Consider the following 15,650-nt stretch of genomic DNA (forward strand, 5'->3'; position numbering starts at 1 on the left):
TGTCAAGTCAGCTGCTGCTGCAAAGACGGGGTGTCTTCATATGCGTCAGCAGAAGGGACAGGTGTGCAAAACAATCGACATCTGAAAAATCATTCAGGGGCAGCCAGTCACGGTGAAGGAATGTAAATTGGGCCTCACTCCTATAACTGCAAGTCATGCTCACTGAATAGCACTCACTCTACTATGTGACTTCTGCATGGCATTTATATCCACGTGTTGCGACATTTGCCCTAAAGACAACAGAAATGAACAGAACAGCATGGCTGTATATTTTCTCTCTGTACATTTTTATTTACAATACAATTTTTCTTTAATGCCAGGTAAAAGTATTAAATGCAATACATAAATATGAACATTAGTAAGGTGTTTTTCCCCCCCATACAAATTTGCATATAATGGCTGAAATTAAAATTCAAACAGGTACATACTCTCAACAGATACATGTCTTTTAAGGAAAACCTCACTCCCTACAGAGGAAAAGACATTATATACAATACATGCACTCAAAAATCGCTCACATTTACATATACAGATACACACACACACACCAAAACCAAAATAACGTTTCACAGATTCAGGTCTGACATAATGCTTATACTATTGCGGTGCTGCAAATGCACTGTCTAAGGAGGACTTGCACATATCACTTTGACAGAATGAAGAAGGGCTGTACGCCGAATTCCCCATTGCACACAAATACACTCAGACTGTACCATCTCACATTTCAATAAACATCTACAAGTCCACAAAAAAAAAAAAAAAAATAAAAAAATAAAAAAAAATTCCCAGATCTCTTAGTACTGAAGACAATGAGCACAAGCCCTGCAACTGTAGACGTTATCAAAGCTCTAAAACATAGTAGGAACAGAGTGGAGGTTAATAGTTATAGAATGTGGGAACAGAATAACCTATTACAAAGGAATAAAAACAAATGACATTTGATGAATCTCAACCTTTCATTTAACAAAAAAAGAAAGGGTGTGACATCACAGTAGCAAGTTCACATTTTAAAATAATGCTTAACGGTACTGATAACCGGGCGACCCCACATTCTAATTTTCATTAGGGCTGCAACTAACGATTACTTTGATAATTGACTAACAATTATTAGAACGATTATTTGACTATTCGGGCGATTATTGCAACGATTAATCATTAGCTCTTAACTGACTATTCAGCTTGTGCCCAACTTAAAAGGTTGTATTAAATGTGCTTGATAACAATAGAGGACAAAATCATCTTTTAAAAATACCTCTAAATGACATTCACTGAAAAAAATCCTATTGTTATCAAGTGTTTTTGTCTTGTTTTCCATTTAAAATAGTCTAAAAATCCTTAAAACAAGATACATTTACTTGAGAAGCAACATAAGATATTTAGGTCCTGCTTTAAGAGACTGTATCTTAAATATAAGTGTATTTTGTATATAAGTGTATTTTTTCACTTGATTATATTTCTGCGAGTGCAGTAAAGACAAAATATACTTGTATTCAAGATCTATTCTCTAAAAGCAAGCCTAAATATCTTATATGCTGCTTCTCAGGTGAATGCATCTTTTTTTTAAAGTATTTTTTATATTATATTCAACATTCTCAGATAAAAAAATTCTTCTTCTGCAGTATAGCTGCTAAAGTAAATGTATGTTGTTTTAAAGCAGTTTTAGATATTTATATTGGAAAACAGGCCAAAACAAAAACAAATAAAAACGTATTTTGTTGCCATGTATAATGGGGCGAAGACTACCCTCTCTCACATTTTTGTTCACTTCAATCCATCTTTAACTCACAAAAAAATAAACTTTCTCATATTAATAAAGCTGCGTATCGGCAATTTTCTTCACGATAAGAAACGCACAGTGACATATATTATGATTCAATACGTCTATATTCTAGCTGCAGCAAGCACGCGCACTCAAGGGACGAGCATCCTTGCAACAGAGTGTGCATCAGCCGGGTGCAGTTTCCATCTCTCCCCCTTAAATCGGGACATTTCGCGCAACTGATAGAAGAGACACTGACTGCACAGAGAAATGCCAGTTTCGAAGTTTGTTGTTATTTACATGACCTGCTTCCTTATTATTTGAACTTTAATAAAGCTATAACGCATTAAATATAACTACATTAAAAGATGTAACACCAGGGTGTTTACTTTAAAGACGCTCGACACACAAGCTTTGCTTCAGCGTTGTGGCAGCTCCGACTCAGCTTATTCCACAAAGAGAGTGCTTCTGTATTTACTTATTGTATAATTCCCTCATACTTTGCGATCTACATCATCTGAAGCTGTTTGGAAAGTTTAGAGTGCATCTGGACTGTGAGCTGTTTTCTTCCACTCCTCAGTGCTCCCTTTGCACCATCATTAGTTTCCTATGATCTCATGTTACATTATATGAGATCAAACGACTATTCGACAATGAAAATTTATGTCAATTGTTTTTTTGTGTCGACGTGTCGATAACGTCGACTAAATGTTTCAGGCCTAATTTTCACCTTTGTGTAATCCTACTGATTTATTTATAAAAGACTGTAATGACAAACTCTTTCAAAAAAGAAAAAAAAAAAAAAAGGAAGAAGAAAACAAATATTTTTGCAGTTAGATAGACCGACACATGCAACACACATCGGGTAGTGAGTCAGGTCAAGCTTTGACACACCTCTTGAATACCCACCGTCATTCATGATATCAAGTCAAAGGCTGAACACTACTTACACAACGCTGCCTCAGAAACTACAATGCCACATTCTGGCACAGAGTAGCCACCACTCCCATTGTGTGAGGGTGGGACCAGGCAAAACAAAAAGCTAAAATTTCCTGAAAGGTGTCCTACACTTCAGGAAACGAAAGAATTTAGAAGAATAACTACCATAAAAACACCACAGAGAGGAGAGAAACCAAAACGGAAAGAAATTAATACCCATTACAAAAACAAATCTGTAAGATCGTTCATGCATGAGCCTCAGATGGCATTGTCCTTTTTTCTTCTTGTCAAGGTGATAGAAAAACACAAGTCTGTTTCTCAACTCATCCATTTTAACCATCAGTGTTCTGATCAGTCCCTCTCGGAGATGGAGGGAAAAGCTTATATTCTCTGTATCTTATCCGCCACCACTACAGGGTTCTCCTTGCGGATCTTAGCAGCGGCTTCTGCCTTGTAATCATAAGTGCAATTGTGCTTGTCTGAGTACCGGTGAATTCCACAGAACAGATTACCGCATCGACAGTCAAAACCTGAAAAACAACAGAGAAGATAAGACTCTAGCCTACTTAGACACACAAATGGATCACAGAATGACCAGTATGTGACAATATTTCAGTCTCACCTGTTAGGCCTACTCTCTTACGGCAGGTAAAGCATCTATTTTTCTTAGGTTTGGAAGAGTCTGGGCTCTTGCCCTCATCGCTGCCCTGGGCAACGGGGACAGGAGAGTAGGACGAGGTGGGCTGTGTTACAACTTTGGAAAAAAGGAGAGGAAAATAATAATACTAATGCAATATGGTTTGGGTAAGTGCTTCAGCGTTTAATAGAGTGGGGCTGCTGGGTGGATTCTGGAAGCAGTTTGAGGCAGACAGATTTCAGATGTTTAAAGTAGGGCTGGGTGATATATCGAATAGTAACGATATAAATCGCTATAATTTTGCTGATGATGTAAAATTGACCAATATCACGAATATCGTGATGATTTAATTAGCTTTTATTTGGCAATTAAGTTTCATAAAGAGTGCATCAGTAAACTAATTTCGCGATCCTTCAGGGCTGCACAATTAATTAAAATAACATAAAAATGGCGAGTTGGTAATATGCGATTATTAATCGACAAAAGGCTGTGATTTAAAGAGAGATAAACATGGTCTGTGTGCACTTCAGTTCACGTGCATTTTGAAATCAAATTAATGCAGGTTCAAGCATTCGTGCAATTCAAAACATTATAAATTGGAACGCCCAACCAAGAAGCTCTAGCGCCCAATGGTCAATGGATGTAGAAAGGAAGTCCCGCATTACAGGTAAAACAGCCAATCACCATTTAGGTACAGACATCACCTGTCAATCAGCTCGCTAACACGCATGCGCATTAGCTATACAAGCCGGAAAAATTGCGCGTTTTAGCATAATAGGAGGTAAAAAGCACAATTTATGATTCCAATTTTATCAAATTTTATTGCTGATTTGAAATATGTTCTTTGATCGTAATCTTGACCAACCATTTTTAAGATTTCGGTCTTTCCCCAGTTCAGATAGATAGGAGCTGCACTGTCATGACTGGAAATAGCCTCCCGAGTGCGTTCCAAAGATGGCCGACAGAGGACTGACTTGCTAGAAAGACTTCGCTTTTGAATAACGCAAATTGAATCAAAGAAATGGAATCACTGCACGCAACTAGTTCAGAATGTGTAGATCCATAAACCTTAAACAGTATAAAAAACAAAAAAATCAGCACTCCTTTTTCTCAATTTCTTTACATTTTATTTTATATTTCACAGAACAGGAGAACACAGATGTTATCATGGCCTTCCTCAGTGTCTTATATGCAATCTAATAATCAGAATTATAATAATTCAGCATTATATTATAATCAACCTGACGTACCCCACAGTAATAATATAGTATAAAGCTATGTTCATCTGGGTTTCAAAAATAAGTGAGTGAAGTAGCTTTGCACACCTTGTTTATCACAAAAATGTATTAGTAAAATAATATGAAGGTAAGTAATTCTTTTTATTAAGCTACTATGAATGTGAAATATAAATATAAAAGTGCATATCATTGAAAATTTCCTTTTTGTTTATTTAGTTATAAACCAATAATTTTAATAGATTTTCATTTAATGTCTTTAAAATATTGAATCTACTTGGCTACAATGGCTTTTTGGATGAAATGATGGTTCCTCTGGGGGCGAAACACTTTTGAGCCATTTAAGAGCAAATACATAATTATCGAGATATATATCGAAAATCGTCAAAAGGCTAAAAAAAAAATAGAGATATAATTTAAGACATATTGCTCAGCCCTAATTTAAAACAAAATGAGTATGGTCACAATTTTACAAGGATGTTCCCAAAATAAGCTCTGCCTCAAACCCCAAAGTCCCAATTTATGTCAGACTGAGGTTCCTAACACTGCATGAACTTAAGAATGTTAACTGGAAACAACCTAAATTAAAACTAGAGCAGGCTTGAGAGATTGTTCTGCTTGTTCTTGTGTCTCAGCTGACAATGAGTATTTTTTATTTCGGAAGGCATATTTAAACACACATCAGTCAAATTTACAATACCAAGCTCCATTTCTACATAAAATGCATGAAATTATTTTTTATAAGAACACTACCTGTACAGAGTCCCTTATAATTAGAGAATACATTACAGTATTGTGTTATATATTCAGGAGGGAATGTGTGTTTTTCTACCTTCCTACCAGTAAACACTTAGATATAGTTCACCCAAAATGAAAATTCTCTCATCATTTACTCACCCTAATGCCATCCCAGATGTGTAGTATTTTCTTCTGCAGAACACAAATGACGATTTTTAGAAGAATATTTCAGCTCTGTAGGTCCACACAATGCAAGTGAATGGGTGCCAAAATTTGGCGCAGTAAAAAGCACACAAAGCCATCATAAAAGTAATCCATACAACTCCAGTGTTTTAATCCATATCTTCAGAAGTGATATGATAGGTGTGGGTGAGAAACAGATCAAGATTTAAGACCTTTTTTGGTAGAAATTATTTTCCCTGCCCAGTAGGTGGCGTTATGTATGCAGAATGCAATTCACTAAACACACAAGAAGAATGTGAAAGTTTACAGTGGAGATTGAATGAAGATCACTTCTGAAGACATTGATTTAACCACTGGAGTCATATGGATTACTTTTATGCTGACTTATGTGATTTTTGGGGCTTCAAAGTTTTGGCCACCATTCACTTGCATTGTATGGACCAAAAGACCTGAGAAATTCTTCTAAAAATCTTTGTGTGTTCAGCAAAAGAAAGTCATGCACATCTGGGATGGCATAAGGGTGAGTAAATTAGGAGAAAATTTTCATATTTGAGGGAACTATTCTTTAAGGCCAAAGTGCACATCGGTTGTATGCGTTGCTGATCAGAACGAGCACAATTTACATGAAGTCTTCAGCACAGACTGTCCACGTGCAGCCCAGATTCTCTCAACACGCGGTTAATCCTAGTCTATGTGCATTGTCAGCGCATGCACCTGCCGCTGATTATACTAAAAGACTATCACAAAGCAGTCACTGTGTGAATGCCAAAAAAACGCATTAATATTCGCTCACATTCAAAAGAGTACTCTTTGAAAAGCTGAGCGCTCGACCTTGTGCGAGGAAATTCAGAACGCAGAAAAACGAAGAATACCTGAGCCTTTAGATTGTGGTTTAGTCTCTTTATTATCATTGATAGAGTGGATTAAATTGTCCTGCTGCTTCCAAACAGCTGGCAGTTAAAAAAAAATTCCATATGCTATTTATACAGTAACATTTATATTTTAAAAATGTTTTGTACACAAAATATAGTATAACTTATTTTTTTTATTAATAACTTGAAATACATAAAATTTGTCTATTTATCTGATTAAATGGTTGATCAAATATATAATCAAATAATAACTGACTATCAAAATAATTGTTATTTGCAGCCCTAGTTCAGACATTGTATTATATCATACTTAATTATGTTTATAAAGTACAGTAATTGCATTGCACATTCGGCAGACCCTTTTTTTTCTTCTTTTTTTTTTTAATCTAAGGCGAATTTCAAAAATATACATCTGTGAATATGGTGTTCTCTGGTAATCAAAACCATGACCTTTGCATTACTAGTGCCATTCTCTACCAGTTGAGTTAAAAGAACACTAGTTACCTGGTTCAACAGCTTCAGCTTTCGGAGACAGGGCCTTCTCCTCTTTAGAAATACTCATTTCTGTCATTTGTTGTGTTACTGGTAAGGAAGTTGAAGGAATACTTCTGGGGGGGCGACAGGTAGGGTTTCAGTCAAAGTAACACACACTGGTCTTCTTGATATCAAATGTATTCCATCTCATTCTAAGGTGCCACAACAAACATTTTAAAGTACTCACTCTCTCATGCTATCTGTGCTGGGTACAGATGAGGGCTCTGCTTTGCTTATACTGGCTTCTAGTCTCTGTATAGCCGAGGCCTCTGCTGAGGGGCTGCCAGCTAGTCCAACAGAACACAAAGAAACAAATCACAAACAGTGCACAGGTGCAGTTGTGCTACAGTATAAAAAAAGACAGATAAAGAAAACAAAAAACAAAAACAGTGCTGCCAACAAAACAAGTAGGAAACTAGGATTTCTCAGGGATGATAATTAAAAAGATCCAACCTAGTCTTTATAGACACCATCAAGATAAGAATTACCTCTAAAATAAATCTCTGAACAACATATCACTGTGTTGATCAATATGACAGGCCTCATAAGCAGTAACCATGGTTTGATATTGCTGTCGTTACTATAGTGTCACCGTCTACAAGAGGTGCTATGAATGAGAGCCCTTATGCCATAGCATAACCATGTTGTTTGTGTGGCCTGTAACCATAGAGAGCTCTACACAGCAGGTTAGACAAACACATTAATGCTTCAGTTCGACTTACCAAGAGGGCTCATGGGACTACGATCACTGCTCTGCTGTCTGTTCAGGTGTTCCTTATAGCACACTGAGCACATGCCATTTGTCCTAGGGTTGCCATAGAAACCACAGCCTGTGGTACACAGTATAGGCACGGGGCTCTGGTTCGTCTCTTGGGCCATCGCTGATATATCACAAAGAAAATGGAACAAGAGTGGTCTGGTTAACAATGACAGCATTGTTGTGGCTCATAGGCTACGTGTATGCACACAAGCAAAGATTAGTGGAGATCTTTGTTTTAAAGCACAGGGTTTTAAACTTTTCTAGTCCCTAAGCATGGGTACACCAGAACTACCCTTGTAATTAAAAGGCCTTGTTTTATCTCAAGCAAAAAGAAGAGACAACCTCAACTACCCTCATCTGGACAGTGTACTTACAATGAAGTCAACCGACTGACTGAACTGATAAAGAGCTCTGCTGGATCTATTCATATCAATGTTGAACTGAATTGGCTTCTAATTCGTCTGTCTGGATTTCCCTTGACTACATGGCACAAATTAAATTAAAAGAAGGATATCTTTAAGACAACACAACCTAAGCTTTCCCACTTAACCATGCCTAGCCAAACATGTGGGATGTCAGACATGATTTAAAGAAGAAATGATGGTGAGATGTTCCTGGTAGCTCTGCCTTAAAGGAATAGTTTACCAAACAGATTCTTTTTTCTTTTCAAGACTTTGAAACTCCAAAAAAACACAAAGGCAGCATAAAAGTAATCCATATGACTCTAGTGGTATAATCCATGTCTTAAGCGATCCAATCGGTTTTGAATGAGAACGGATCAAAATATAACTCCTTTTTCACTATAAATCTTGTATTTTGGCCTGTTCTCACCCAAAATTGATTAGATCGCTTCTGAAGACAGCCCAGGTTTAAGAGGAAAAAAGTACAAAAAGCTGTTAGGATTGTATCTGATATTTCACGTGTTCACCCATGCGAGTGAAGGCACATAGGTACACCAGCTGACAGACACATACGGACAAATAGCTGCTATGGACTCCTGTGCTAGTGAATGCTTCCAGCCATGAAACATAACTTAAAACTTGCATTCAAGCTAGCAGTCCGGGTCATTCACCGTCTACCTGATGAAGAGAGTGGCTCAAAACCTGGTGAGCTGTCCACCTAGACAACATCACATGGGGCATCACAAGCACACGACAACGCTTCCCCAAAATGATGTCTAGGTAGGCAACAAACTAGGTTTTGAGCAGCCACTGTCTGCCGAATGTCACAAACTAAGCTGTTTTGGTTCTTAGAGGACAGAATAAACCAGAATGGTCGGTAAAAGTCCAAAAATAACCAAAGAAATGAAACATCATAACATTCCAAACGCAAATGTAGCCAACAGAGCACAAGAGCAGCGATGGCTTCGTTTAATATTACTTCTTTGTCCCTTTGCTCCAGGGTTTCCTCCCCAGACAGACAATATGCCCTTTGAACAAGCTCGAAACAAAAAGCTAACAGGACTAGCCAGCTGTTTGTTTGTCGGAGTTACTTGCCAGCCATTTCGTATGAAAAAAATCGCGAAAAATGCGAACGCCTACACAGCATTTCCTTGAGTTAACACGGTACGAACCTAACAATAAACAACCAGCCGCACAATAAATATACTCGTTTCAAAAGCCACAAATGGAAAATGGAATTAAAAAACGACATAAAGAAAACAAATATCGTCTGATACGTAAAGCGACTTTTAATCGATGTTATAAGAAGAGAAAGTTGTCGTCGTCGTCCGTGCTCCCAGTCGTCTGTTTGGTCCCCCAGCGTGTCACGTTCTGGGGCTTGTGATGTTCATGAAGGTGCCGTTGACAACTTGGGCCACTTTGTTTTGTTTTTTAGGGACCCACCCGTCGAACAATGCTCAAACAACGTCTAAACGCTCATACCTAGAAGGTTACAGATCCAAGCGAACGCTTTAACCGGGTGTAATACACATCCTGAATCGGTAATCGTTCCCTTTTTTCGGGGTCAGTCAGTCTTTCCATGATCACAGCGTCAAAGCTCTCGAGGTAATCGTCCGGAGAACACAGAAATAAAACGTTCGTGTAAACGCTTACCTTTTAAAATATAAACGAGCGATTTATTTAGGTTAAAGAACAGGAACTCTTGCGAAAAGGAGTTTGTCTTCCTCCCAAGACTTTGTGTCCGTGATGTAAAAAAGAGAATTCCTCTCCCGTGCCTTCCCTACCCGAGATCTCGCCCTCTCTCTGGCTTCTCTCACCCTGTTTGTTTCCTTCTTTAGTAAGGGGAGTGGCCGATTGCGCCATTGCAGAGAGACAGGTATTCATTGGCCTTTCTACGCTAGGGGGCGGGGCGTACACTTATGACGCAATCATACCTCCTAAGACAAGTCTTCCCAGGCTTGAACACCAACAAAGTCAAGTATTGTTGCAACTAGGAATTTATCATTTTCGTAGACTACCTTTAAAATGTAGCAGTTTATGCTACTCACTACACTTTTTGTTATGATCACTAAAACCTTTTGGCACTCAAATGCCCCACCCATCCTTTCGGTGCCTGTAGACATCGCCCATTCTGGAACTCTTTGTTTATATATGTATTTATTTATTTCTCCCTTTCTCCCCAATTTGGAATGCCCAATTCCCAGTGTGCTCTAAGTCCTTGTGGTGGCGTAGTGACTCACATCAGTCCAGGTGGTGGAGGACGAATCTCAGTTGCCTCCGAGTCTGAGACAGTCAATCTGTGCATCTGTTAATGTGGCTTGTTTAGTGTGTTACCGTGGAGACGTAGCGCATGTGGAGGCCCACGCTATTCTCCGCAGCATCCACACACAACTCACCACATGCCCCATTGAGAGCGAGAACCACTAATCACGACCATGTGGAGGTTACCCCATGTGACTCTACCCTCCCTAGCAACTGGGCCAATTTGGTTGCTTAGGAGACCTGGCTGGAATCACTAAGCAAACCCTGGATTCGAACTCACGACTCCAGGGATGGTATTCAGCGTCTTTACTCGCTGAGCTACTCAGGCCCCCCCATTCTGGAACTCTTGATATTTCCATACCAGGTGCTGTTCATTTTGTCTCACCTTTGCCTAGATATGCTGACTGCTCTCATGTGTTTTTCACAAGTGTCAGTCAGCTCCCTCTCATGTGAACTGTACAAAGCCATGAGCATTAAAGCTAACATGAGGGGGGTTCCTTTCTCTGGTATTACACAGCTTAGTGTTTCCTGAGGGTGACTTTGCGCACAAGCAAATGCAGAAGCTGTCTGGTAGTTTTCGATGGATTTGAGGTGGAGGAGGGGACTAGTTTGAAAACAGAACATTTAAGGAACATAAACCTGCCTGAACTAGTTTGAGTTTGTCACACTCGTGTTGTTGTGTGTGCAAACATGCTATACAAGAGAATGGCTTATGCTAGGACATATTTTACCTTTATACTCTGATGCCTGATGGTGTGTTGTTGCTAAGTAAACTTCACTGCCCATGTCACATGTGTGACAATGAAGCAAACACCATATGCTTTCAGAGTTAGTCTAATTGCCCGTCTTGTAATGTTTGCATATTCATTGCAATGTATAGATAACAGTAAGCCACCCTCTTCACATAAAAAGTAAAATGCATGCAATGATCTTATCCGCATGCATATCTACGGTGAGCTCACCGAAACTATTTATTCACTGGAAAGCAACAGTCATTGTGTGGACAGTTCTTTTGCAAAACTGTGGTACATTGTCATTATTTATGCACATTAGGGGATACATTCCTCATGCAGCTACTGTTTCTGGTAATATGGTAGTCAAAAGTATTTTTGCATGTGATTTGGATACCATTCTTTCAGGGGTCAATGGATCAGTTAGATGTGCTGGTTTGTTCACATTATGGTAGAAAAGCAGATACTAAGGTGAATACAGGTAAAGTGGGACACTTTCTGATCATTTGTCATTGGTGCTTTAATATACGGAATCATGTCAGGACTAAGGAAGTTCTTTTTGTGTTATCCCATACTAGTTTAGAATTAACCTATTGCTGACTTTAAGTGATGGAAGAATATAGTCGTATTACATAACATGAAAGATGGCTAAGTTTAAGTGTCTTACTTTACCTGTTTAAAGGGTCAGTTCAACCAAAAATGAATTTTCTTAAATAATTTACTCACCCTTATGTTGTTCCAAACCCATAAAACTACATTTATTCCATGAAACACAAAATGAGATATTAGGCAGTTTCTCCAGTCACTTTTCACTTTCATTGCACCTTTCTTCTTTTTCTTCTTCCATACAATGGAAGTGAATGGTGACTGAGACTGTTATTTTACCTGTTATTCAGGCTGTCATGTCCTTTGGTATTCCATGGAAAAAAAGAAAGTCATATGGGTTTAGAATAACATTAGGGTAGGAAAATGATTGAAATCTTTTACATAAATAAAGAATGAAGAATTTTAATTTTTGGGTGAAATGTCCCTTTCAGGACTTCAGAGGATTGATTGATTTTCCCTCATTTTTTCTTTATAGTAATTTAAGCCTCATACAAGTGTTAATGAACAGGAAAGATAGTAGACTGATAGCCCCCAATGTACCTCTATTTACTTTACTATATACAGAGTTGTTCAGCACAGTGTTATCGTGCGAACAAAAAAACAACACATGTTCAATAACTATTTTTCTTTTAGTGTTTGCAGTATACTCAACTCAACTCAATTCAACTCAACTTTACTTATAAAGCACTTTCAAAACCACAGGAGTAGACCAAAGTGCTGAACAGAGATATACATTTACAACATTACAGGGAAAAAAGACATAGATTAAAACAATTACCACAATAATTACCATTAACAATATTAAAATACTTATTCAAAAGCCAATGTGAATAAATAAGTCTTAAGGCCACTCTTAAAAGCATCAATGCAGGTAGCGGATTTAATAGACAGAAGCAAATCATTCCACAATCTAGGAGCTCAACGGAAAAAGCACGGTCACCTTTGCACTTCAGATGAGACCGAGGAACAGCGAGGCACAGCTGGACAGTAGAATGCAAAGATCTTTGGGATTGGTGAAGGTTGATTTAATCTTTAATGTACACTTGTGCCAATTCATGTAAGGCTTTAAAAACAAATAGTAGCACCTTATATTGGATTCCAAATTTGACCAGCAGCCAATGTAATGATGCCAAAACAGATGTAATATGATCCCTTTTTAGGTATTTATTTAAAGCCTCGCAGCAGCATTTTGCACAAGCTGCAGGTGAGAAACAGAGGACTGATTAATACCTAAATACAGGACATTACAGTGGTTCAAATGGGTAGAGCTAAAAGCGTGTATAACTTTTTTCAAATCTTTAAAAGAATGGATAGATTTTAGCTTTGAAATAGGTCTTAACTTAAAGAAACTGTTTTTCACAACAGTTTTTATCTGCAGATCACATTTAAACTCAGAGTCAAAAATTACTCCCAAATTTTTTTCATGGGAGTGCTTGTTACCAGGCAATAAGCCAAAGCTATTGGTCATATCCTTATCATATCACCTTCTATGCCATAAAGTGTTTGTTAGGTTCACTGAAAACCCTAGTCAGTTGACTCTACTCAATTGATTGAGTAAACTCATTCCCTCAATTTATTTGAGTAATGGCATCTCCAAAACTTGTGTAATTAAGTTCACTTAACTTGGTGTTCATATAGAATGAACTTAACCATTTAAGATAACTAGATGCAAGAAGACTTAACCCAGATTTTCTTTAAATGTTGTTTCAAATTCAGGTCATACAATAACACATCTTAAAATAATGAAGATTATAACTGATTCTTGGTCATCAATCATCAACTAAACTTTTTTCTTCACAGAAATGCATATATGTCTGTGCTTCAGTTGCACATGCACAAGCACAAGCACAAATCAGATAGTGCCTGCGTCCGAATCCTAAGGTAGCTGCCTTGTTGCCTCGCTGACCTATCAGTCAGTGACTTCACAGACAGCGTTTGTGTACGAAGGTACCTCCGGAAACTGGTTTTGGACAGGCTTCCGAGGCAGCACTACATCATATCGTTGCTAGGAAACCAGCATTCATTTAGTCCAACCGAACCACAAAGGACTATTGATGTAGAACAGAATCAAGAGAGTTTTGGCAATAACCAAGCTTATATTGAATCATTACAATACTACTTTCTCATTAGAAATGGAATCAAAAGTTGGAAAAAGTGGATTTTTTTTCCCTTCTATATTTTATACACAAACTGGCTATCAACTGCCTCTTCAGCCGCCCTTATCTTTCTTCAGCTTAACAGCCCTGGATTCGCACGCACAGGATTGTGGGATTTGATAGGCAGCAAAGGATACATCTATACTGCCTTCAAAAATCAATCAGATAAAGGTATCTCAGTAGACAGGATATGATCTCAGTAGACAGGATGTGACATGAACATTGGATTCGGACGTTCCTTCATCCCTTCCCATAAAGGCTCCAGAGGCAGCATTTCCCTCATTTCAGACACAGCTGTCGTCAGCTGGGTCCAACTTAACCAAAGGGTTACAGATCACCCTATGTAGAGATCACATAAAATATCTATTTGCAGCAAAACAACATAAATAATAGTGGTCGATCAATATAACGCAGAGGCAGATAAATCGGCCGATATTCTGAATTTTTTAATTATCGCATTGGCCGATAAAATATCCCCTTTGGCCGATTTGTGAAGTGACCGAGACATGTAAATGACCAGTTATGGTTAGTTTTGTTGTTACGTGCCATTGTGTTACTACTGGCATTTTGTTAATGGGTAAGCAAAATAAACTTGTTTTCCCTTTGAATTAAGTTTATTTTTCTTACCCCAGTGGCAGATTTTTTTTTTTCTTGTTTTAAGACTAAAGTTCACAAAATTTTGTTGGATTTATTTTAAAACAAGACTTAATATCTTATCCCATTTTGCTTGACAAGTAAATAAATCACGTTTTAAGAATGTTTAGATAATTTTACAGGAAAACAAGACAAAAATACTTGTCTTGAAAATCATTTTTTCAGTGCACTTAAAATCTGAAGTCTACACATTTTTAAGAGAAGTAAGTTCAAGGAACTTAGATATTTGAGTTTTGAGCCCCAAACTTGTCATTTTAAGTAATGTTTAATTAAGATAACTTAATTTTTTCAGTTATGACAACATTTGTGTTTACAGTGATGCCACACTGTAAGTGTGTTGATCCATATCATTGAATGTCAGATTCAAATAAATGGACTGAAAAATACAACCCCCAAAAAGCATAAACACTCACAGTATCTTGACCTTAAGGCAGCGGTGATCTAATGAGCATACATATTGCATCATCTCTAAAGTAAAACCTGTTCACAAACTCTCTGCATGTCAAGAGCTACTTATTGTTCAAAACAACATAAGTGAAACCTGTTAGGCTACTCTATACAATCATTTGTTAATCAAAATGCTTTGGTAATGAGTGAGGTATACCACTGTAGTGTGAGTTCCAAAGTATATTAAAATCTGTATGATGAACAGTTCAAAAAAGATTACCAATGTTTCTAGGATCACATGTTTTCAAAGGTCCAACCATGTGACTTGCTCTCATCCACCCGTCAGTTCCCCCGTTTTATTTTGACAGCTTTTTCCTGCACTTTTTCAAGCATGCTTTTACTCATGAAAGCACCCTCCCTACTTCAGCCTACTCTCATCATCCTTATGAGAGATTTTGTTCAATTGCCCAACAGTACAGTATTCTCATATTTTGTTAATGAGTATTTTGATTTTGGTTTGACACTGTATACTGTATGTGTTTATATATATATATATATATATATATATATATATATATATATATATATATATATATATATATAGACACCCCAAGACATTGTGTAACATCAAAACTTATTTGTTAAATGTGCAGAAAACAAATAGAAACTATTAAGTGGCTTATTGCAGTACAGTTCAATCAGGGGGACTGAGGGTGAAGATGGTCCTTTATCACAGTGTAGACAAACATGAACTATGTGACAACAGGAAGTTCTTTTCAGTTCACCCAAGTTTGTC

The 15,650-nt window shown here is 37.6% G+C and overlaps 1 protein-coding gene across 3 annotated transcripts; it reads right to left on the reverse strand.

Moving 5' to 3' along the window:
- Nucleotides 1-264: 264 nt before the first annotated feature.
- LOC127439596 (AN1-type zinc finger protein 5-like) lies at nt 265-9,877 on the reverse strand. 3 transcript variants are annotated; one of them, XM_051695783.1, is made up of 6 exons: nt 9,712-9,877; nt 7,620-7,778; nt 7,085-7,184; nt 6,868-6,971; nt 3,321-3,452; nt 265-3,228 (listed from the first exon to the last, which is right to left on the reverse strand). In XM_051695783.1, the coding sequence occupies exons 2-6, from the start codon at nt 7,774-7,776 to the stop codon at nt 3,080-3,082; spliced, it is 642 nt and encodes a 213-aa protein (XP_051551743.1). In that variant the 5' UTR covers nt 7,777-7,778; nt 9,712-9,877; the 3' UTR covers nt 265-3,079. The 3 variants fall into 3 exon arrangements, with proteins under 3 accessions (XP_051551743.1, XP_051551741.1, XP_051551740.1); XM_051695781.1 differs by having other exon boundaries at nt 9,541-9,877; XM_051695780.1 differs by having other exon boundaries at nt 7,620-9,877.
- Between the last annotated feature and the right edge of the window lie 5,773 nt (nt 9,878-15,650).

Source organism: Myxocyprinus asiaticus, chromosome 4 (genome assembly GCF_019703515.2).
Source record: "Myxocyprinus asiaticus isolate MX2 ecotype Aquarium Trade chromosome 4, UBuf_Myxa_2, whole genome shotgun sequence".
NCBI classification, from domain to species: domain Eukaryota; kingdom Metazoa; phylum Chordata; class Actinopteri; order Cypriniformes; family Catostomidae; genus Myxocyprinus; species Myxocyprinus asiaticus.

Excerpts from the sequence above, each read along its gene's own strand:
- LOC127439596 (XM_051695780.1), bottom strand. The coding sequence starts at position 7,833 with ATGCTGTCATTGTTAACCAGACCACTCTTGTTCCATTTTCTTTGTGAT. Across the intron at positions 7,185-7,619 it reads TAGTCCCATGAGCCCTCTTG|CTGGCAGCCCCTCAGCAGAG; the intron begins GTAAGTCGAACT and ends CTGTTGGACTAG. Across the intron at positions 6,972-7,084 it reads AGCACAGATAGCATGAGAGA|AAGTATTCCTTCAACTTCCT; the intron begins GTGAGTACTTTA and ends TCGCCCCCCCAG.